This window comes from Daldinia caldariorum (assembly GCF_022478825.1).
Source record: "Daldinia caldariorum strain CBS 122874 unplaced genomic scaffold F4812scaffold_2, whole genome shotgun sequence".
Classification (NCBI taxonomy): Eukaryota; Fungi; Ascomycota; class Sordariomycetes; order Xylariales; family Hypoxylaceae; genus Daldinia; species Daldinia caldariorum.
Genome location: NW_025953038.1, coordinates 766,661 through 789,431, shown reverse-complemented (window position 1 = coordinate 789,431; position 22,771 = coordinate 766,661). Strand labels below are relative to the sequence as shown.

At 49.0% G+C, this 22,771-nt stretch overlaps 11 protein-coding genes across 11 annotated transcripts; 5 read left to right on the top strand and 6 right to left on the bottom strand.

Annotated features, from left to right (window-relative positions):
* Positions 1-608: 608 nt before the first annotated feature.
* On the bottom strand, positions 609-1,064 carry F4812DRAFT_455333 (DUF1763-domain-containing protein; the record flags this gene model as incomplete). Its single annotated transcript, XM_047936804.1, has 2 exons — positions 609-711; positions 763-1,064. 2 exons carry the CDS (start codon positions 1,062-1,064, stop codon positions 609-611), a joined length of 405 nt encoding a protein of 134 aa, XP_047793536.1.
* A 515-nt stretch (positions 1,065-1,579) lies between these two features.
* F4812DRAFT_413205 (zf-CHY-domain-containing protein) lies at positions 1,580-4,350 on the top strand. The gene is made up of 2 exons (XM_047932768.1): positions 1,580-2,981; positions 3,039-4,350. Exons 1-2 carry the CDS (start codon positions 1,842-1,844, stop codon positions 3,888-3,890), a joined length of 1,992 nt encoding a protein of 663 aa, XP_047793535.1. The 5' UTR covers positions 1,580-1,841; the 3' UTR covers positions 3,891-4,350.
* On the bottom strand, positions 4,348-5,174 carry F4812DRAFT_413199 (mitotic-spindle organizing gamma-tubulin ring associated-domain-containing protein). The gene is made up of 3 exons (XM_047932767.1): positions 4,896-5,174; positions 4,713-4,790; positions 4,348-4,627 (listed from the first exon to the last, which is right to left on the bottom strand). The coding sequence occupies exons 1-3, from the start codon at positions 4,980-4,982 to the stop codon at positions 4,562-4,564; spliced, it is 231 nt and encodes a 76-aa protein (XP_047793534.1). The 5' UTR covers positions 4,983-5,174; the 3' UTR covers positions 4,348-4,561.
* Positions 5,175-5,279: 105 nt separating this feature from the next.
* On the bottom strand, positions 5,280-6,494 carry F4812DRAFT_413198 (chromosome segregation protein Spc25-domain-containing protein). Its single transcript, XM_047932766.1, has 2 exons — positions 6,128-6,494; positions 5,280-6,031 (listed from the first exon to the last, which is right to left on the bottom strand). Exons 1-2 carry the CDS (start codon positions 6,363-6,365, stop codon positions 5,484-5,486), a joined length of 786 nt encoding a protein of 261 aa, XP_047793533.1. The 5' UTR covers positions 6,366-6,494; the 3' UTR covers positions 5,280-5,483.
* On the top strand, positions 6,475-10,632 carry F4812DRAFT_413197 (RNA polymerase I-specific transcription-initiation factor-domain-containing protein). The gene is made up of 3 exons (XM_047932765.1): positions 6,475-7,252; positions 7,305-9,291; positions 9,357-10,632. Exons 1-3 carry the CDS (start codon positions 7,129-7,131, stop codon positions 10,255-10,257), a joined length of 3,012 nt encoding a protein of 1,003 aa, XP_047793532.1. The 5' UTR covers positions 6,475-7,128; the 3' UTR covers positions 10,258-10,632.
* A 120-nt stretch (positions 10,633-10,752) lies between these two features.
* On the top strand, positions 10,753-12,076 carry F4812DRAFT_170457 (DUF1000-domain-containing protein). The gene is made up of 2 exons (XM_047929932.1): positions 10,753-11,145; positions 11,326-12,076. Exons 1-2 carry the CDS (start codon positions 10,880-10,882, stop codon positions 11,795-11,797), a joined length of 738 nt encoding a protein of 245 aa, XP_047793531.1. The 5' UTR covers positions 10,753-10,879; the 3' UTR covers positions 11,798-12,076.
* A 66-nt stretch (positions 12,077-12,142) lies between these two features.
* On the bottom strand, positions 12,143-13,158 carry F4812DRAFT_455327 (DUF814-domain-containing protein; the record flags this gene model as incomplete). The annotated part of the gene is made up of 4 exons (XM_047936803.1): positions 12,143-12,289; positions 12,365-12,722; positions 12,958-12,997; positions 13,086-13,158. The coding sequence occupies 4 exons, from the start codon at positions 13,156-13,158 to the stop codon at positions 12,143-12,145; spliced, it is 618 nt and encodes a 205-aa protein (XP_047793530.1).
* Positions 13,159-13,209: 51 nt separating this feature from the next.
* F4812DRAFT_170529 (translation protein) lies at positions 13,210-14,760 on the top strand. The gene has a single exon (XM_047929934.1). The coding sequence runs from the start codon at positions 13,605-13,607 to the stop codon at positions 14,685-14,687; it is 1,083 nt and encodes a 360-aa protein (XP_047793529.1). The 5' UTR covers positions 13,210-13,604; the 3' UTR covers positions 14,688-14,760.
* Positions 14,761-15,744, bottom strand: F4812DRAFT_170463 (DUF1783-domain-containing protein). The gene is made up of 2 exons (XM_047929933.1): positions 15,416-15,744; positions 14,761-15,297 (listed from the first exon to the last, which is right to left on the bottom strand). The coding sequence occupies exons 1-2, from the start codon at positions 15,570-15,572 to the stop codon at positions 14,834-14,836; spliced, it is 621 nt and encodes a 206-aa protein (XP_047793528.1). The 5' UTR covers positions 15,573-15,744; the 3' UTR covers positions 14,761-14,833.
* A 330-nt stretch (positions 15,745-16,074) lies between these two features.
* On the top strand, positions 16,075-16,642 carry F4812DRAFT_455324 (putative 60S ribosomal protein L26-1; the record flags this gene model as incomplete). The annotated part of the gene is made up of 3 exons (XM_047936802.1): positions 16,075-16,093; positions 16,178-16,290; positions 16,361-16,642. 3 exons carry the CDS (start codon positions 16,075-16,077, stop codon positions 16,640-16,642), a joined length of 414 nt encoding a protein of 137 aa, XP_047793527.1.
* A 2,053-nt stretch (positions 16,643-18,695) lies between these two features.
* F4812DRAFT_467394 (uncharacterized protein) lies at positions 18,696-21,116 on the bottom strand (the record flags this gene model as incomplete). Its single annotated transcript, XM_047938650.1, has 1 exon — positions 18,696-21,116. The coding sequence occupies one exon, from the start codon at positions 21,114-21,116 to the stop codon at positions 18,696-18,698; it is 2,421 nt and encodes an 806-aa protein (XP_047793526.1).
* Positions 21,117-22,771: the final 1,655 nt, after the last annotated feature.

Below are 22,771 nucleotides of genomic sequence, written 5' to 3'. Positions count from 1 at the left end.
GTAGATCAGCTTGAGGGACTCGATGAATGCGAAAATTCTAAGCAAGGCCCTTATCCTCTGCTGAGATAGCAGAGTTCGCTATTTAACCAGTGCCGTTTGTCTTTCCAGGCCAATTGTCTCAGGCTTAGAAAGCCATTGTCTACAAAATTTCAGCAATTCCGTGGCTCGTCTCGTCTCGTCGCCTTTTTATTATATCCGCATGATGATGATGATAGGAACGTGACTCAGACCCTTAAAATCGGAGCACTTAAGCTTCTGCATGCTACCCTTAAAAGGTTGCTTCTAGATTAACTACAATCCACGTTTTCGTGCAGGCCGGATGCTCTTCGTGAGGGGAATACCGAATGCGCCTTGTCTATTTTTCGATTGGCGGAGGTCTTGTGTCCAATTTGGAGTTAAGTACGAGTGTCAGAGCGTCGCCGGCTCGCTGAACCTGAATATCTGCCGATAATCTTGGATAAAGTATTGGAAGTATTAGAATCGAGCATGTCGGTGCATTACCTTATGTAGGTAGAGGTAGATATGCACAGGCTATACATGGAACCTAACCTAAAGACTCTAAAGACCATATGACGATACTGGGAAGTGTATAGGACTTGAATGTCGTCCTATCGCAAGCATAGCCCCAAGGACTTGTTGAGCATAGCAACGGTCATGTCATATTGCCTATAGGCCGTCTTGTGTATATACTTCTCCAAGTCTGTTTGTTTCCTAGGGGCTAGTTAGCAATCGAAGCAATGAAAGCCAGAGTTATGACTTTACCTAGGCGCTTGGATTGAATGCTCGACAGTTTTCCAGGCAACCCGAGTGACGTTGGTTCGGTGCCACGCCACTACCAGGAGATTCTTGAGGATATTATGCTCGAGCCCCCGAGCCCTAGCGGCAGCCTCGAGAAAGCGCAGCGTTCTGGTTGTGCTTCGAGGATCGAATTTGGCATTTTTATCACGGAACGCTGCTCTAAGTTGATCTCGAGCTACGAAGCGAGCTGGTTTTGAGAATTTCACAGCATGAAGGAGCTGACGGTATAGGTGACGATACGCATGGATGATCCTGATATCAGTCATTGCTGCGGTCCTCCGGAATAAACTTTGATATGAGCAACGGTTTCAAAGTCTACGCCCCTAGATGACAAGATTATTTATTTGATTGTAGGGGTTTTTTGATACTTTAGTTGTTGCTGCACGATCGCGCATGTCCCTGTGGTCCCCGAAAAAAAAAATTAATACAGGTACACCTACCTAAGGCATAGATGCGCTATGCCGGGACATCGCAACAGCCGCTGCTAGGGCCGGGTTACTAACATTTAGTACCTACACTACCTATTGTATTTTAAATGCTGACATGTACCTAGGTACCTAGTGTAAAGTCCAACCATATTAACGCCAGTCGGTAGCCCCCACTTCGTAACTTCCATGTATATACTCGCCCGGATCATACTATAAGCTACATAATGTGTACTAGTTCAATAGACGCGATAGTGCGGTAATCTGGATGTACCTACTAGGTAAGACAACGCCAAATCGATTCAATGCTATGTTTCGATCGGATCAACGATCCACTTTGATGTCACCGTCTTCCCAAAATAATCCAATCGACACGAACGCCGTCCTGTTGCCTCGCCCCCCCCCCGCCCCCCCAAAAAAGGCGGTTCGTTCCAAACATCTGGAGGGGATACCTTATTATTCATAGGATTCTCTTGCATCTTTTTTTTGTGCTCATTTGCTGTCTCTATTCTATAACTTGTAGTTGTTGTCTTGTTCTTTTATTCTTACCTTGGTGAAGTTAACAATGGTTAGTTCTCGTAACTAAGCATTCACTTCTATCCCCTTCTCCTTTTTCTGATGGCGTCGCTCGTTACCGACTTTCTTGTCAACCCGGTCATACGACAAGCAAGACGGTTCTCACGATCATCAGGTAACCTTACCACTTCTGACCCCGTCCCGTCTCCCGAAACAGCTAGCAAGCACAAAGAATGCCAAGACGAGGTTACATCGGAGACGGAGGAAGATTCATACTTGGACGACGAAGTAGATGAGAGCATACCGTCCTCTCCCTCGTCACGGAGCTCCGTTCACCCAAATCCACACAATGAAGTAGCTGACCTGGATGAGAATATCTCCCAGTTCGACGCCACAAACCGTACCCTCGCTCGCAATCCTGATACCGATCTCCAAGACCATGACATTCCAAACCTCAACGCGCATGCCAGTTCCCTGTCTATAGGTGGTTCGACTATGGCGACAAATCCGCTATTACCACCGGCGGACCTAGCTGCGGGAATAGAACGGCGGAAGTCCTTACCGGAGGATGATGGGATGAGCTCGTTGAGAAAACGTATATTTGCCATCCAAGCACAGGATGTGGAGCCAGCCGAGAAAGCCCGTCTAATGCACCAGCTGCTGATGGAAGGTTATACGAAATCAACAAAGGTAGTCCTGACGGAACGACCTTTAACGCCTTCCAGCCCCACAACTTCAGAACAGCGACGTTCCCAAGGTCCCCTAGAGTCCTTCAAATTTTGGCAACATGCTTCGGATGAACCGGAGCCACTGGAAGAATTTGATTTGACAGCCGAGGACCTTCAGCCTACATTTGCACCACCAAAGGAAATACCAGACGAAACTGGTGAATATGTGGAAGATCCTGAAGACGATCGACCTCTTGGTTGTGAGCATTATAGGCGAAATGTTAAACTACAATGCTCCACGTGTAATCGGTGGTACACGTGTCGTTTCTGCCACGATAAGGTAGAGGACCATAATCTGATCAGAAAGGAGACTAGAAACATGCTGTGTATGTATTGCGGTACTGCCCAAAGAGCTAGCGATGTTTGTATATCCTGCGGTGTATCGGCTGCGCGCTATTATTGCAATATATGCAAATTGTGGAATGACGACCCGGACAAGCCCGTCTATCACTGCAATGACTGTGGTATCTGCAGGATCGGAAGGGGTCTTGGCAAGGACTTCTTCCATTGTAAGGTGAGAAAAAAAAACTATTCTGAGTTTACATTATTTTGTGCTGATCGGCCGAACCAGACTTGCTCTACATGCATCGGCATAGGCCAGGAAACAGACCACAAGTGCATCGAGAGATCCACCGACTGCGACTGTCCCATCTGCGGTGACTACATGTTCACTTCCCCTAAAGCTATATGCTTCATGAAGTGCGGACATAGTATCCACCGGCAATGCCTGGACCAACATATGAAAGTCGCCTACAAATGCCCGATATGCAACAAGAGCTTAACGAACATGGAGCTGCGGTTTCGGAATCTCGATATCGCGATCCAAACCCAACCCATGCCAGCCGAGTTTCAGGATACCCGAGCGTTAATTTTATGCAACGATTGTTCTACCAAGAGCACGGTCAAATATCATTGGCTTGGGCTGAAGTGCGGCCTCTGCGCCTCGTATAATACAGCACAACTTCGGATACTTGGTATGGTCGACGACGCAATCGAAACCGATCTGCTCGGGCGGGAAATAGAGTTTTCCGAACTGACGGCTTTGCGAGGAATTGCGGAAGGAGTGGATGGTGGCGCCCGGGCCCGCGACATAAGGAGGCGTCATTCGTCTACCGTCGCGCGGTCTACCATAAACCAGTCCATCATGGAGTCGGATTATCCCGACAGACAAGCGCGCTCCGTGTCCCCGCCTGGTTGGAACACCACTTCGGGATATTTCATCACGGAAGCAGACGACGAGGACAGGGAGGATATATTAGGATTTTGGAGCCGGCTCCCTCGTAGCATAACCTCCGACGATGACGAGGACGATGCGAATTATTCCGAAGAGGAGTCTATATCATCCTCGGAAGACGAAGAGGACGAGGATGAAGGAGATGAGGATGAGGAAATAGACGATTTTGAACTGCTTGGCCACCGCTAATAAAGCGGTAGCGGGTAACAGATTAAGGGGGACGTTATATTGATTGATTGTATTGGGGCGGTTTTAGGATTGAACACACATACTTACACACACTCATACATTGGGAAACGGCGTTTTAGGGGTGGTACGAAGCATTGGAGCCAATGATAAAGATTACATGCCTACATACAGCGCTGGAGAGTTATTTTTTATTTTTTATTTTTTTGGAAAGCGGAGGGGGAGGGGAGGGGCAAAATAAGCTAGAGCATCCGGCATACAATAAGAACACCGGTTTGAGGCATGCAGATTGGCATATATATAGGTGTAGAGGAAAGAGTGGTTATTATGTCTTCACCCATTCCCGGTGCCCGCGAACTTTGGGGAGAATGTTTTACGATTAAGGTACCTACCTTAGGAGGTAGGTATATATATACCTTTTATATGTATGAGTTGCGAATGAACCACTTAACCAAGATTTAGGAGTAAGATGTAAATAAAATAATATATCTTGATGAATTTTGCAAGTACAGCTGATGCATGAATACAAACAAGAACTCCCAACTCCGTGTCTCCAGGTATATCAGGTATGCGAGTTGCTTGCTGAAAGAGCGTGACTAGCTCGTAGAGTACCTAGCAGTACCTAGCAGTGCTCATCTCATAGTAGTAATGGTAGATTGAACCGCATATCTATCTCATCGACCAGTACTCTGAGCGAATTCCGCCTTCTGCGCCTCTCTACGCAGGAACTGGACGACGTTCTGGGGACATGGTATATCAATCACTGGTTAGTTTTTTCTCGGGGTTTTTTTTAGAAAGGGGAAGAAGGAAGGCTCTCGGACGTACCGCGAGGGCCTCTGGGTTCACGCCATTCTCGATCATGGAGATGCAGATGGACAGCGTGCGGCGGTCGAGGTGGCAGTTCTAAGACTCGCTCGCTGATTAGTATTGGGCTGGAATGGGGGAAGGGGGCTTTGGTACGGCTTCAGGGGGGATAGGAATAGAAGGCTGGGAATGGAATCGACTTACTAGGATGGTGGATATCTCGTGCAGGATGTCGACGGCTTGCTGCGCGGCTTGTTGTTTCTCGTTGTCGTCTCGGACGGCTGGTGGCATTGTGTATAAAGCTCTTTTTTGAATGAGAAGAGAGCTTTGTTATGTTTAGAAGAAAGAAAAAAAAGCTAACGTTTACGAAGAGTATCAAGTTTCTGAGAATTGTTTAAGTTGTATGTAAGTAATGCCCATAGCAGTGTAGGTTGTGACAGACGCGTGGGGTCGCGCAGTTGGAATTTAATTGGCGGTTTGTTTGTTTGCAGCTGGTCGCAACTGGCTTTCGGCCTTTTTCTAGGCCTTTTTCATGACTGCAGTAACACACAACCCCTAAAGTTCTTATAGGGGATGGATTAAGATAAGTTTTTATAGGCAAACGTTCATTAAGCATTATTCATAAAGTACTCTTCTAATTAAAGAGAGTAAAGAAGGCATCTCCTTCGTACCTAGAGCCGGTCATAATATCCAAATATATCACGATCCCACAGTAATAATAATACCGACTCCAGACGCCACCATCATCATCAGTAATAAAACCACAACGTAGAAAATGAACTTAGGTACCCCTCATGATTGCATAGCCTCGACGAACAACTCCCTCATGCCCTTCAACAGCACGGCCAAATCCCTCGTCTCGTTAACCCTCTCGAGCACGCGATCGACCTTCTCGCGCTCGAGCTTGGGCCTGCAGTGGCGAACGTCGTAGTCGCGGGACGAGGTGCTCAGCTCGAACCAGGCCTCGCGGTCCCAGTCCTTCTCGTCGACGTGCGTGTACACGAAGCGCAGGCGGTCCGTCTGCCCGGCGCCCTCGATCTTGAGGCACAGGTTCTGCATCCAGAAGTCGAGCTCGGGCACGTTGAAGCGCGACTGCGACTCCATGTACTGCGCGTGCGCCCGCTGCGCCGCCAGCCGCGCCTCGATCTCCCGTTGCGTCTCCGCGATCTGCTGCTGCAGCGCGTCCCGCGCGCTCTTGTTCCGGTCCCGCTGCTCCGTCAGCGACGCGATCGCCGCTTGCATCTCCCGCGTCTCCGCTGCTTCTTTCGATATCATCTGCTGGTGCGTGTTGGTCTTGTGCTGCAGGATTTCCATGTCCTTCTTCTTCATGCGCTGGTCCTCTGTTTTGTAGCGATATTAGTTAGTATACGTATACTCATAGTATGTTAGTTATGAGGGGTAGGGTGTGAGTGTTGGCGTTGGCGTTGATGGCCTACCTTGTAATTCGGCAACGTTCATTCGAAACTGATTGCGCTCCTCGAGAACGCGCTTCCTCCCTTGCTCGATAAAAGCATCGAATCTCGCGCTGAACTTGGCCATGCGATCGCGCAGCTCGTCGAACCCGAAATTGATGCTCGGCAGAGAGTCTGCCATAGAGGGGGCCGTCGCCGACAACGTTTGCCGACCGCTTAGGCTAGATGATAAAGATAAGGTTGGTTCGAATGCGGATGCCATTTTCGAGTATTCGATCTCGTAATTCGATCGTATAGTTGGTTTCGACTGGTAAGTGACGTTGCGACGATTTGGTGGTTTGTGATTAACTGTGGGTGCTTATCGAATGCCCGGGCATTTCACAAATTCAAGTTCACAAATGCAAGGCGACCCTGTTAAATGTTTATGTTCGTTGCCGAGCGGCGCTAGACTCGGCAGGCTAACCCCACTTAAAGGTACCGTGTTAGGTACTTTATCAACGGGTACCTACCACTTATTACCTAAGGTATCAACTCAACTTTTTTATCAAAAGGCTACTACTAAAAGTAAGATAAATACCTAGATTTAAACCTTTACATACTTCTCATAAAAGTCGACGTCATGAAATTATATATATTATAACTTATAGGTATCCTCCATATCTTCAACGGGCAGTTCTTCAGGTTTCTAGAAGCATGAGTTACTTGTAACCCATAGCGTTAACTAATAACGCGCGATAAGATACTTGGTAACTAGTGCATACCAGGTACCTAAGACGCGCTTTTCGAGGTCCAACTATTTCCCATTTCAGCATTTCCACTTGTCATCCTTTTGCTAGTAAATTTTTATTTTTATTCTTAACATCGACCTCGTCTTTTTAAATCAATTCTTAGTGAATCTTGGGCGCATTCTTCTACCAAGGATTTTTGGATTACATTCTCGTTTCTTTGGCTCTCCAAGCCAATCGCTATGTACGGCAAGCAACGATTAAAATCTGAAAAGAAATCTATCGAGCCTGGCTCTCCGAATGACTGACCGTCAAGTCACTGAATCATCTATTGGACTCGCAGGACGCCTTTCATATATACCCTATAGACTAGGCAAGGCGGAAGATTGCGGATGGCAATCCACGAGGAACTTTACTCAGAATAGTAAGTTCCTACCATTTTATCCTTGTTGCAAAATGTCTAACATCTTTTGAAGCATCTGTATTCAAAGAAGTCGGTCCCTATAAGACATGGTTTCCAGCTTCTAGTCCTGCTGATGTGCCATCTCTGGCTTCGTCAGCTACCACGTCATGGCAGACAAGCCAGAAGCAGCAAAAATGGTTATTGAAAGCCCACCCTGAAGCCCATTTGGGAAATGAATGCATTCATGACGAATTACTGTCGTCACATTCATCAGACCGATTTCAGGAGGGTGAACAACGGGATTCGTCTCTCTTTGCCGTCGGCGAGCTAACCGATACAAGCAATCCGAAGAAAATCTCCGGCGCGCCGTTAATAGCGGTTGTTACTGGCGAAGCAAAAGATATCCTTCGCCTAGCCAAGCCAAGTACGGAAAAGTGGCAATGGGGTGATGATGACAGCATTTCACTACGAACTTCGGATATGACGGAGACAGATGAGTCTATTCTTTACCGAGAGGAAGAACTTACCGGGCCCATTCGCCGTCTGAAGGCTGTCGTCGACCCGAAAAGGTACGATCCGACGCGCTGGATCGTCGTCCAAAGGGACTCCGGTACTCGAATATTTCGACCTGAGTACCGCAGGACGCCGACGATATCCAATTACACCAACGTGGAAACACATTCTCGTATTGCCGCAAATCCATCATTCTCCCTCTCAAAAAGCCAGACTGGAGGGAGTCCACATTCAGATACGTCCTTCAACCCCGGTGTTAGGTCAAAGCCGCCTCAGTTTGGACTCATCGACGAATGTGGATTTTGGAGTATCTGGGATGTCGTTCATATTAGAGTCAAAACTAGAAAACCGCGCGTGAGCCTTAGCAAATGTGGCCATATCGAGAAAGGTGTTTTGAGTCATTTGCCCTCTGGAGGTGCAGGGACGGCGCAATGGCACAAGATATTGTGGGTTGGCTACCTAGGGAGCTTGGAAGAATCGCAGGCCTTCGATTTTGAGGACGACGATGATGTTCCTGAAGTCCAAGGATCTTTCCCACAGCTTGCACGATCTTCAACGTTGCTTTTATGCAATTCGAAGTTGCTTAGGCTGCTAGATCTCACAAATAATACCTTTCTCCCTGATCTACCACTTTTGGCGGAAAGAGGTCGAGATTCCATTCTGGACGTGCATACAAATCCACAAGATGCTCAATATATTTTCGTTCTGACTACATCGAAGTTATTGGTGGTTAGAATATACTCAACCCAAGGGCAGGATTGGGGTGAGGTACGAAAAAACGCTGCTATTGTACTCTCAGTCTCTCACTTCAGAGATAACTTCGACCAAGGCTCCAAGCTTGCGGTTACTCCAGGTACTACCTCGTCTAGATATATCACTTCCCTGGTTTCCATATACTCTCGAAACAACACTCAGATTGACTTCTATTGTATGAATATGCTGAAAAAGAACCCTTCTAGGGTCTCCTATCATCGCGAGACAGTTTCCTTGGATGCCATTCATCGCCCATCCCCAGGGATGGCTCCCCAGAGTATATGTCTTCATCCCGCGCCAATCATTTTGAAACCTCTGACCACGCCGAGTGCGTTTGCGCAGAGCCTTGTCCGACAAGAGATTAGGTTTTACCAATTTTTCTCTATGAGGAGAGACACAAGTCTCGTCGTTACCCTCTGCGCGTCTGCATCCACGTTTCCAATTAGCCAGGTACAGCCTCCAAACTACAAAATATCTCAAATTCAAAACTCGTCCAAAGAGAGGAGAAAATTATTGAAATACATGACGTCCCATTTCGTTGTACCAGACGATATCGGGGTGCATAGTCATGAAGACAGAAACCTCCGGGACATCAACAAAAGATTTCGTCCGTGGCCGGCCATACGAAGGCCCCTTGGAATGTTTTACGAGTACGTCTGTACGGCTTTTACTCGCCGGGTTAATGGAAATGAAGAACAATCGTCTGGGGAAGCCCCTGGCTCTAATCCGTTCGACTACGTTCGTTTTGTTGTCGAGCGTGCTATTAGGGATGGAACTATGTCTGCCACTACTCTGTAAGCTTTCTCCATTTTTCTCCCTTTTCGATATTTTCATTGTTTTCAAATCTGATTAGAAGTAGTTTCGGAACGATGGAAGACTTTGCATTGCCGACCGATTTGAGCCACGCGGCTGCCGAATGGGACTTCGAAATAGAACAGCTCGGGCATATTGACCCTGATATGACATTGGTAGCATTGAAGCGGCCCTTCAACCAGGTTACCGAGCCAGCAAATTCGCTATACGAACTCTTTTCTGCCTTTCTCAACTTGGCAGCCAGCTCTGGTCTAAGTCAAGAGAACCAAAGCCCGATTCAAGAAGCGAGGTTCGCTGTATTTCGGCAGATGGCATGCGATGTTTACTTGTCACTCTTTGGGTTAGTTCATCGCCAAATAGAGTCGAGGCAAAGTCAGCGATCCCTCACGGAGGAACTAGAGAGCATGGCCATCGAAAGCCAGTCAGGAAGCCGAATGGGGAGTGTATCGAGATCACAGTCCGAGGTGCCTACGTCAGAACCAGATACGCCGAGAATAGAAAGCCAGGGAGAAGATCCAGCCATGGCCCTTTTGAGGTCGTATACGGGTACGGGCAAATATGTACCAGCGAAGCGTACAATGCTTCTGGACAAATGGGAAGTCGGAGCGAATCCTGATACATATGTGTTTGATCTCGAGAGAGATAAAGAGGTGACTCCCGGGATGCAGAAGAGAATAAAGCAGCTAGCTCGTGAGAATCGGAAAAGACGCAGGGCAGAAACGCTTCTTCAGATGCACAAGGATAAAGAACCAACTCTGCCAGCTACCCAACCGGCGCCAGATTCTCGCTTCTTCAACCAGCATAGCCAGTCGGTCGCATTTTCTTCGCAGACCCAGGCTTTGATGTCGGACCCGTTGCAGACTATGTCTCAGCCAATACCGGGTGTTTTCGGTCGAAGAGAAGAGCGGCCGAAGAAAAAGGTGAAGAAGCGGAAAGGAGGGTTCTGATGTGTCGAAGCTACCTGATATAGAAGTCATAAGGCTACAATAAACGTATCAGAAATATGTGTTTCAAAATGTCTAGAAGACGAATCTGTGCTACTTTAGTGTCAGCTATATGTTAGTATGTTTACTGAGAGCTGCATGTTATACGTTTTAAGGTCAAGTCGTTATGATATGTGGTACAGTTCATGTGAAATTAACTACATACGATTAGGACTGGAGAAAAGGGGTTATCAAATAGGTACCTTAGATATGGTTGCCTATATGTATTAACAAAATAAGCATAAGAAACTGGCAGTTTCGGATTCAAAGCGTGATATAAACTTTGCATCTTCAGATATTGGCCATACACAGTACATTTTAGACTATAATATAATGCACTAGATACCTAATTCGCCGCTTCTACCCGCGTTTACCAATTACGTGAAATGCAATTACCCGATGTATAACTATCCACGACCAAGTCGCCACAACCATTAGGTACCTAGGTACTTTCCCCACTCTCTTTCACATCAAACAGTGACCAGAAACACTCGAACTTATTCCCAAGAGAATAAAAGTAATCTCAGTAAAGAAGACTCGAGAATTAAATATAACCAATTAATACTATAAAAAAAAAACGCCGAGCATGTCAGCCTGTCGTGACGAGCACGACCACGGGCACGGTGGACACGACCATCATGACCACGATCACGATCACGACCACTCGGACGACATAACGCCCGCGCTGCAGCACAGCTTGTACCAGCACATCGTGTTCGACCAGATCACGACGCTGAACGAGGCGGAGTCCGGCTCGGGCCGGGAAATCGTCAAGAAGACGTGGGCGGAGAGCGGGGAGGTGGTCCCGGAGCTCAGGAGCGACGCCGACGAGCAGGTCATTATAAATGTGCCGTGAGTACCTGCCTAACCTAATTTATTTATTCATTTCATTTCATTTGTTTCGTTTGTCTTTGTCTTGATGGACTTCAAATAGTTGTATTGTATTATATTGTGTTCTATTTTATTTCATCTCTCATCTCATCTCACCTCCTCTCCTCTCCTCTCATCTCATCCCCACTCACACGCCATCAGCTTCACGGGCCAAGTCAAACTACACTCGATCCTGCTGCGCGCGCCCCCAGACTCCAGCGCCCCGCGCACGCTGAAGCTCTTCGCGAACCGGGCGGACGTGGACTTCGACGCCGCGGCGGACCTGGCGCCGACGCAGACGCTCGAGCTGGCGCAGGCCCGCGGCGTGCAGGAGCTGCCCGTGCGCCGGGCCCTGTTCGGCAACGTCCGGCGGCTGGCGTTGTTTTTCGAGGATAACTTTAGCAGCAGAGTTGGCGGTGATGATGACTCGGAAGAGGAGGAGGAGGAGGAAGAGAGGGAAGGGGAGAGTACCAGGATCACGTATTTGGGCTTCAAAGGCGATTGGATGCCCGTCGGCAGAGCGCCTGCGAATATCCTCTACGAGGCGGCGCCGAATCCGAGCGATCACCCGCTCAGGGGGACGGCGGCGCAGAGGCAGCAGCAGTTTGGGGGCGGGTTTGGGAGGGGCCAGTGAAAGGGATGAATGGGGTTTTGGGAAGGGAGAAGGGAGGAGGGAGAAATGTGGAAATGGAAAAACGGTACGGGAATCATGGTCTATGAACTTTCCTATTTTATCAGGAGAAAAGGGGGTATAAGCACTTCTATTTCTTTATGGGCAAAGGCTAGGTTAGGTTAGGTGGTTAAGAAAAGGAAAGGGGGCCGATCAGTCGGTAGGCAAGGCAAGGCAAGGCAAGGAAAGGAAAGGCAGGGCACTCAGTGCTGAAGGAGCATTATATCCCCGCGATATCTACGTTACTGGTGTATCGTTACAAAGTTTTATACATAGGTATTACTTCTGTACTGCGGTCCATTCGTTCTGTTACATAAAGTCTTCCTCCCAGTTCTCGTCCCTATTCTGGTTGCTCGAAGCCTCCATATTCTCCTCCGTGAACAGTTCGTCGTAAGCGTGGTCCTTCTGCCACTTCTTCTCCTGCCTCTCCTTCAATATTCTAGCCTCTTCCTTCCTCTGTAGACGTTTCATTAACCCCAACATTATATTTATAATGGAGTAGTTAGATTAAACGAAAAAGATATGTCTTACCCGTTGTTGCTGTGCCGCTTGATCTCGCTTCCTCAGCTCTCTGCGATGGTCTTCTCTCTCCTGCTGCAGATCGGGCTGCTTCTCCACCTTGGTCTTGTTCAGGCGGTTGATGATGGCGTTCTCCCGCTGGGCGACGAGGACCTTCTTGACCTTGCGGGGGTCTTTAAAGCTCACCTGGCCGACGGCCATGCTGCCATCCTTCTTAAGGTTGGACCAGGGCGTATAGATAACGGTGATGTTGTCCTTCTTGTTGCCCTCGATGGAGTTGGCCTTAGTGAGCTGCGCGAGATCCGTGACCAGGTCTTGCGGTATATTCTCCCACGAGTCGCCCTCATTGAGTCTTAGGTAGATGTGCGCGCTGGAGAGCTTGTCTACGTGAAACTGTTCGTAACAAACCCCTATTGCATGAGATTCGGGACACTTTCCAAAGTTTTGTGTGTTTTAAAAAAAAACATGGTTTTAGGAATTGTTTTTTCATACCCTAGAGAGAGTGTGTGAATACATAAATATGAATACCCATTTTATTTATTTTATTTATTTCAATATGAGTCGCAAATGACATGAAATGAAGTGCTGGCGACGACGTTACTTACCAGACGTCTTCTTCCCAACCGTACTTGATCAACTCCTCATCTTTCCGTTACGAAGGTTGTCAGTACGTAGTTGGCATGCTCATGAATGAGTCTGACTTAGACCGGGGGGATGTTGAAGATAAACCCACTCTCGAATTTGTCCTTGCCGACGTAGACGAAGGCCGGAGGGTCGACAACCGTGGATGTAAAGTAGTAAACCATATCGGCGGGCTGATGTATAGGATAAAAAGTATCCAAAATAAAATTGTCTTGAAAGGGGTTAAAATAAAAATATGAAAATGTAAAATGTAGGTGATGTAGGTGCCCTTTTTTTCAGCAGGCGCAAAAGATCCAGGCTTTCTTTCTCCATCGCGGGCGCCTGCAGAGATATCTCTACCTACCTAAATGTACCTAGGTACCTACGTACCCCCATCTTCCACTTAGTTAGGTACCTACCTAGTCATATACCATAGATTTCCCGAAAAAGTTCGGATCCACTCCATATTTTTCAACGTCCAGACCAAACCTTCAACCAGCCAGCCGTCCTGTCATATCTCGAAATTGCCCCATTCCAAAATTCCCAAACCTACGAATAACCCGAAACCCGAATTGGGACGGAATTGGGTCCTGAGCTCTCTAAGCTCCCCCCCCAACCCCCCCCCGCGACGATGGCATCCCGACTGCCGGCCCGCTGGGCTGCCGGCCTGTCTAAGAGCTGCTTGCAACTAGGCGGCATCAGCAGCACCACCCTCACCACCGCCACCACCAGAGTCCTCATCACCGAAAACCATACCCTCCTCCCGCGGACGGCGAAGCGCGGCGTCAAGTACGGCTGGTCGACGCTCAACAGGCGGACGCGGCCGACCCGCTTCAACCAGCAGAGCGCGGGGCTTCCCGCGCCCACGACGGGCCCCGCGGCCGCCCTCGAGCGCAAGAAGATGTCGACACCCCTGCGGCCGGGCATCCTGGCCACGAAAGTCGGCGTGTCGGCCATGTACGACGCGAACGGGCGCCGCACCCCCTGCACCATCCTGCAGATGGACCAGGTCCAGGTCGTCGCCGTCAAGACCCGCGCCAAGAACGGCTACTGGGCCGTCCAGATCGGCTGCGGCCAGAAGGAGCCCAACAACGTCACCGCCCCTCTGCTCGGCTACTTCGAGGCGAAAGGGATCGCGCCCAAGCGCGAACTCGCCGAGTTCCACGTGCGCGGGGAGGAGGGCTTGCTGCCCGTCGGCGTGCAGCTGCAGCCGGACTGGTTCAAGGTGGGCCAGTTCGTCGACGCGCGGAGCAAAAGCCGGGGCATGGGGTTCGCGGGCGGCATGAAGCGGCACGGGTTCGCGGGCCAGGAGGCGAGCCACGGTAACTCCAAGAACCACCGGACGATCGGTACCTCGGGCCCCAGCCAGGGCGGCGGTTCGCGCGTGCACCCGGGCAAGAAGATGCCGGGGCGCATGGGCGGGGAGCGGGTGACGATCCAGAACCTGCGGGTGCTCAAGGTCGACAACGAGACGGGCATCGTCGTGGTGAACGGCCACGTCGCCGGCCCCAAGGGCTGCCTCGTCAAGCTGGCCGACGCCGTCAAGAAGGACCCCCCCGCCGAGACCTTCATCGCCAAGGCCAAGAGGATACTGCTCGAGCGGAATCTCGGCCACGAGCAGCACCTGGAGGCGGCGCGGCAGAGACATCTGGAATTAAAGGAGATGAGGAAGGCGGGTAGCATAGGTAACGCTGCGGCTGTGGCGACCTTGTAGAATAAATAGATGAATATATACTACATCTGTACCATGTACTACGATGATGATGTACACGAATCTCGGACCCCTAATTAAGGGTATGTATGATTTTATGAAGTCGTCCACTCTACTCTACCGACTTCCAATACCTTCTCCTCCCTCCCTCACTTAAGCTGCTGCCTAAACCCCCTCGTAGCCACCTCGCGCTCCTCCTCGTCCATGGGGAACGCGGGCGCAGCCCTAAAGGGGTCCTCGCCCTCGAGCAAGTCGATCTTCCTGCCGTCGGGGGTCTCGAGGCTCCACTCGGTGGTCTCGAAGACGCCCTTGGGGGTGGGGCGGAAGCTGGCGAAGCGCATGACGGCGTCGGAGCGGGTGCCCTTGACGGGGAAGCGGATGTCGATGCGGCCGCGCAGCTGGTTCATCTCGCCGGCGATCCAGGGGATCTGGTGCTTGAAGTAGATCTCGTCGCCGAGCAGCTCGCGGGCGCGCGGGTTCGTGCGCAGCGCGTACATCGTCGACGCGACGATCGGGCTCGACAGCTTCTGGTAGTTGAAGATGGCCACGCTTGAGGCCGCGATGAGCGCGAGGAATATGGGGAGTGTGCGCCCCCACCGGAAGGTGTTGATGTCTGTGGGAGAAGGGTTGGTTTGTTAGTAACGCACACATACACACACACACACACACACATATATATATATATATATAATATGATGCTATAAGCATATTCGCAGAAAAGGGAAACGCACTTGGGAGTTCTCTGTCGGGCCGTCTTTCCATCAGAGGTCCATCGCCGGGTTTAGGTGCTGCAACCAGCGTCCTTCTTTGTATTTGATTCCTCGCAGAGCTGTATTGATTCCGTAGTATCGTGGTCGCCCTCCGGCGCATTATTAACCTAGACCACATTTTTGTCGTCGATTGATTTACTCAGGTACCCACCCAGTATTCCCAAGATCTTTCGCTCCGCTCCGCTCTTAGAAAATGTCGAACTCGAAAGATGGTAGAGCTTCAATGTTGCAACTTTACCTAATGCATGCAATGCATCCCACCTTGAAATCATACTACGTCGGTACGTACCCTTCGTTCCTGGGGATTCAAAGGTGGGGCGGAGAATTAAGCCACGCCGAAGTACGTATTCCGTACATTGAATGTACCTGATCGTTCAAGCCACTTTTCCTTATCTAATCGAATTCTATTAAACGAAGCCAAGGCTACATACCTAGGTACCTAGGTAGATAACAGACCCACCCCAGCTTAGGGCAGCCATCAAAATTTTGTATCCCACCAAACATTTTTCCCGTTGAAATTTCGCACTTCCTAGGAAACCTCTGTGAACACTTTTGTCAAATCCAACCACCAACAACCAATTCTTTTTTTTTCGCCCATCGCCCAACGCCCAACCGACAAAATGGTCAAGGTCAACTCCGGTATGTCCTTTATACACACACGTCTCGAATGATTTATATTGTCAATTTGAAAGATAGGATGGAACGCTAATGGATCTTTTAAAGGTGTCGCCAGCTCGCGACGAAAGTCGAGAAAGGCGCACTTCGGTGCGTCTTCCGGCGAGCGCCGTGTCATCATGAGCGCTCCCCTGAGCAAGGAGCTGCGTGAGAAGTACAACGTAAGCAAATCGACCTTTTCCCCGCGTGCAATTCGTTCGTTCTAACACGAATTCTTCTCCCCTACTACAGGTCCGCAGCATCCCCGTCCGAAAGGACGACGAGGTCACCATCGTCCGGGGCACCAACAAGGGCCGCGAGGGCAAGGTCACCGCCGTCTACCGCCTCAAGTACGCGCTCCACATCGAGCGCGTCACCCGCGAGAAGGTCTCGGGCCAGAGCGTGCCCATCCCCATCCATCCCAGCAAGGTCGTCATCACCAAGCTCAAGCTCGACAAGGACCGCGAGAACATCCTCGAGCGCATCAAGGTCGGCCGCGAGCTCCGCACCAAGGGCAAGGCCGCCGCCAAATAAGCGCGCGCTTCTCGTTAGCTGCCTCTGCCTCTGCCTCTCACCATCCGGCCCACCTTTTCCAAATAACAACTCGGCCTTGCGCCTACGCCGGCCAGAAAGGGGGCGGATTAGATTAATCCTGTTTGGCACGAAAGTGTCCAAGTATCCTACGACTCGAACGGGAGGAAACATTTACGGAATATTGGCGTCTTGCGAAAGGGTAACAAAAAAGGCATGGCTTTTTTTTTCCTCTTCTTCCTTTGGCTTTCTCCGAGGAGGGGGGAAAAGAATAATCGGCGGGACTTGATTTGCATGGGAAGCTCGACGATCAACAAAAAAAGCATCTAGATGCGGTGGTGGGCGCTAATACCCTTTACCAGAAATGAAAAAAACATTTACATGCACATAATGGCCATTTCACAATTCATCTTGTGAAATGTTCCATGGGAGGTTCTTCCCGAAGTCTTGCTCTTTCCCTCAATCTAGGTTAGGTACCTAACCTAGCCTAACCTAGGCAATGCTTCTTCTTGACTTGCCGCGCTGTTATGCCGTATGAATACCGCACTTCCGGCCCAACTAACTTCTAGGTTAACCGTCTCTCACGTCTCCAATTAAGAGACTTCCTCGAATTCAAGGGAGGGTATAGAAGTGGATATCATAAAATCCATTCAGATATACAGATATCCCTCCTAAAGGTGAGTAGCTAGCTTCTCGTAAGAATACCTACTAGTTACATACATTTAAGTATGATAGATTCCCCCTAATTCCAATTCTACGTCTACGTCTACGTAAGCAAAATAATACCGCCAGGATATCTCCGCGTCAACTTCAACCCTTTAGTTTTCGAGGTATACGACTGGCGAAGAGAAAAGCAAGCGCGAGGGACATAACAATGAATCACCCCCTTTTGTCGCCCCTTCGCCTGCAGACTGTCAACCAGTAGATATGAAAATATCCGTGAGGTTGGGAGTTTGATGGTGAAGTACATATATATTATTTGTATACACCTTTTTTTTAGAAAAAAAAAAAGAAATCATCTGAATTACACCTATCAGTCCACGAATTATCATATAGTGAAGTGAATAAGAACAAAAAACACTTATTATTATTATTATAATACAACGGATGGTCCTCAATTATGTGCCCTGAGGCAAGAAGTTACTATCGATCCTAATAAAAGTATGTCGAAGCGACGAGAATAAAGCCATAACGAAATCTGCAATGCCATAACCTTCATTTGCTCTTTGGCCCGAACTATTTCAGTTCCGTCACTATTACGCGATGCTATCACCCGTATCCGCCTCGTTGAAAAAAGAAAACGAAATTATGCCGAACAGAATTATTACTTATGCGAAAGAAAGAAAAAAAGCTCAGCCACTTAAAAGCAATATAACACATATTTTGCCTTTGCTTTGCTTATCACGATGTTGTCCTTGTTATCTCAATAGAGACGAAGAAGTATCGTTGCAATCTTGACCATGCGAAAGGATCATACGGGATGACCATACAAGTGTCCGTAACCTCCAAATGGTGACGGGAAAAGAAATAGAAGATATTCGGTCGACTGAAATCGTAAACGATAGCCTATGGTCGACTTCTCAAAGAAATGAATCTAATCATACTGGCATGGGTGTAACAACATGTTGTTTATAGAGCTGCTGCTTCATTTCTCGTCATGTCAAAAGCATAGAGAAGACTGGCGAGTGTGACGATGTTTTGTTTCTCCCGACAGTGTGCAGTTAAAAGCCTTAGCTTCACCACTCTGAGCCAACGACCCCACGTCGCTCGGCATCACGAAGCATGCGCTCTTGGACATCTTTCAATGGATCGTAGTCTGCCGAACGCGTCTCATTGGGCGGACAGTTCTCTCCAACTTTGTCTGCGGATCGTTGAGTGTCATATTCAATAGACTTGTCTCCAGCTTCCGGCGAAGCGCGGGTTGCCGTGTTGCTTGTGTTGGAAATAGCAGGCCCAAGAGAGGCGGCGGCATGCCCGTGATACTGAGGTAAGTATCCTGTAGCTGTGGTCGACGAGACTGTGCTAGGAACCACAGTTCCACTGGTCGATCCTCTCTTCAGCATGGTTTGCCAGAGATCATTTCCGGACTTATTGCTAAAAAAAAAGTCAGTCGTAATTCCACGCTTAGACGTCCGCACTCATACCTAGATCTTTCAACAGTTCGTCGAGCTATCGTATCTTGCTTCTTGTCGACTAAATGGCCCTCATATGGCCCGCCCGGAGACGAAATCTTGGCGTTGTCGAGCTTATTAGAGAGACCTTCGATGTTATTTCCACCTTGTAGTCCTACAGAAACGGAATTCTTCTTGGGCGCTCCTCCTCGACCAGCATCATCAGGAGCAACAATAGGAATGGCTTTGCTGATTTTCTGAGTCCCGTGGGTGGGACGGAATGGATCGACTTCCAAAGCCTGAGTCCGGAAACCAAAGTCAATGTCCGGTCGGCCGGTTGGTATCGCTGGGCGAAGTGTGGCTTGGGAAGCCTCGCCCTCTCGGGTTACCTTTACTGGTGAAGGGGGATAGAAGTCTTTCCCGTCAAACTTTGGTAAGCCGAACCCTACATTCGGAACGTGGCCCCAGTAGTTACTTCGAGCTCGCTTCTCCTGGGCGGTTAACTCTCGCGAGTAGACGTAGTCCGCTCCGTGACCACCATGTGCATTTACTCCTCGAGGTAAAGTTCCAACTAGATACGGACGAGGGTGACCATTCGGAACAAAGCCCGCCGACGATGGCTGGGGATTCACAGCAGGGGCGTGGTTTGCTGAGTTCGGGTTCGTAGAGTAGGCACTGTTCCAATTTCCGTTCTGGTCATACGGAACCACACCAGCGGGCGACCACCCGCCCGTTCCATGAGTACCAGAGAAGCCAGTATGCTGTCCAAGGCTCGCCCCTTCGGACTGAACTGCAAAGGAGTGTGGCACTCCGCCAAAAGTAGGCGTAGGAGCGACGCCAGTGTAAGATCCCGCATTCTTCATCGAGTCAGGCACGGCAAGACCCTTCCTCATCTTTTCTTGGATGAGTGCTTCTAGAGCAGGGTCTAAGTTTAGCGGTGAGGTGCTGCCTTTGTTGGAGTTAATTCCGGTCGCCCTCGGGTTTCTGTGGCTACTATGTCTCGAGCTATTTCGCTCTGAAGATTGGAACTGTAAAAGGCTACGACCTTGATCACCGATGCCGATGGAACTGTTCTGGGATGTGTTTGCTCCTCGACGGCTTCTGACACTGGAATTTCCTGTGGGAGTCTTCCAAATTACTCCTTGTTGAGTCGAACTTGAGGAAACAGGTGGAAGCTGAGGATAGTAGGAAGCTTCGAAATTTGCCTGCATCTTATAGTTGTGCTCGAACTGGCGCACACTTTCTCTCACTTTGGCCGCTTGCTCTTCCGTCCATTTCTCGTCGATCTGGTGCTTATTATATTGGAGCTGGTCTTCATAGTACTTAAGAGACCCTTTCAACGAGTCAAGCTGACGCTTTGTGATCTCACTGGGTCTGATGGACGTGATGTGAGGTGTAGATCCCTGAACGGGAGTAGAAGTTTGCTGTACTGTTCGAGCACCTGCACTAACAGCGTGGGGAACGTTGAAATGAGGAGAGGGAATTGCGGCAGGACTAAACATTGATGCCGTGGGAGAAGGTTGGCCTATAGAGCCATACGCGGCCATATGAGCCCCAGCAGATCCCACATGTCCGACCACACCCGGTGGGTAACACGGGCTTGGAAGCATCATCGGCATAGGCACCTGACTCTGCATCAATCCATAAGGCGGTGGGTAGATCACGTTGCCATTATGATAGAACGGTCGGCTCTGTTCGAACTGATCTCTAGGAGTGATCTTGATAGGAGCGGGCCTTGGCTTCTTATCACTGGCACCGTCTTGTGTTTTGACTTCTTTGGTAGCATCGTCGATATCCTGCTGACTTTGAAGTGGAGTGGGCTGCTTACCACCTGAGTGTGCAAAGGGAAGAGTGGGCATACCATAGGCCATTGGGATTCCGTGAGGAACAGGATACAGAGGCATGGGCAGACCCATATGCTGGAAGTATCCAGGGGGTATAGGCACCTGCAGAGGGAGCTGAGCTTGGGGAAACTGGCCGGTAGAGACGTTGGTAACGTCGGGCTTCTCGACTTTAGCAACATCTGCCGAGCCCAATCCGTTGGTAGCTGGACGTTCCTTGTCCCATTTGGCTGTTGGTGAGACGGAGCCGCGTGTGTTGGGTACGATTCTTCCTCCAGCTGTTACCCGAACGTGAGTAGGAGAGACGACAGCTTTGAAGAATCTTTGAAAGCCTTCACTCTGTTGTGCCACAAGTCCCGCAGGAGCTGAGAGTGGTTCTTTCGAGGAAATTTCAGATCCGGTGCGGCCTTTGTATTGCCACTGGGTTCGACCATTCTTCTTGCCATGGAAGATGATCTCGTCACTCTCCGTGGAGGAGGACATGTCCTCCTTGGATCTCTTCGTGGATCTAACTTGAGCAGGCATTTTGGTCGTTAGGTCTTTAAAAATCTCAGCTGAGTTTGTTAGCGCAAAGGCTACAATCAGTTGTTAGTGAGTCGGGTCGTGGTAAAGTGATGAAAAAATCAAGATAAAATAATAAAGTATTAGGATAAGGATACAGAAGGGGATACAGAGGAGGACACAAATTATTTAACACTTGAAGGGAATAAAAAAAAAGATGTTTGGTGGGGGGAAAAGAAAAAGTGAAATTGAAAAGAAGATGCAGGAAGAAAAATAGGGGAAAGGGTTGGGAGGGTGATCAGGCAGAAATTAAAGAAAAGCGGATTCACTCACCAACTTCCCGGTTGATATAGAGCTTGTCCAATCCGTCTCTATAAAAAGTCTTTTTGAGCTGGAGCAGCTCATTAACAGTATACTTTCGAGATTCCATCGGAAGGTCGAGGTAGCCGAAAACAAAGTAGGTCTTGGTCAGCTCGCCGCAATAGTATCGGAACAGTGTTGGAAAAGTAGACGCTTTATCCCGTGTGGGTTTCTTCGAGGAGATTATGGAGATGAGCTCTAGAGCCACAGATAACTGCGGAGGGATTCTGTTGGAGTCAGCAATCCTCTGGGCCTCAAGTTGGGAAAGGATGAATTCAGATAAATTCAAAAGAGATGTGGCAGGATATGGTAAAGCGTGATTGACGTGAGAGCTGATAACTATATGGCGGACATCTCTGCTGCAGCTGAACCTGAATTTAATACTGGTGACAGTGGCTCCTGGGATTGGGATGCTATGTTCCTGAGCACATCTAAGCTCTCTGTCGAACTGTGCCCTATTTGGATAGCAACGGCGTCCAGACATCTTGTATGAAAAGCCCAAATGGACCAGTCAATACTTTTTGACAAATGGAAAGTAATATGACGGGTAAGATGGGAAACGGCGCTGCAAAAATGTGGCAGCTTATAAGGGGAAACAAACCGTTGTTGTGCGCAGCGCGGAGTGCAACGGGCTGTAGAGAGTTGGGAGAGAAGAAAAAGGGACGATAATTGAGCGTGTGCGAATGGGTGAAGATGCTAAAAGGATTCGGCGTATTTGTTTGTGGGATTTCAGGAAGAAAAGCTCAAAAGCCCTAAACGCGCCGACACGTCTGGTTATTTTTGTCCACGTGTATTTTTTTTTTTATTTTTTTTTTGTGCGTGTTGTATCTTAGGAGACTGGGAGATGTGATTCAGGTTGTCCTGCGGCGTTGCCTAGAATACTGCCAGGTGGTGTAAAAAAAAAAAAAAACGGCAGTACGGTTGATAATCAACTGATAGGAAACAGTACTTACAACCCAAAAAAAGGTACAATTGAGCGAAAGACGTGAGCAATCAGCAATAGTTAGGACATACAAGATCTTTTGAGGCAGATCTGTAAAGGCTATGCTGGTGTTGGAGCATCAATGGAGAGAGGTAGACAAAGTCGAGTTGTTAGATGATTCGGATGGAGGAATCGTAACATAAGAGAGTATGACTTAAGAAATACCCCCTATTATTAAGATTTATAATGCAGAAAGAGTCAGACGGGCTGCACTTTACCTATATTCGTACATTTTAGTCCATTACTTACAGACGTATCCCAGGAGGAAAGGGGTACAAGAGGGTATATATGTACCCAGGGTAGGAACATTCAACGAAAGGGTACCACCCCCCCCCTA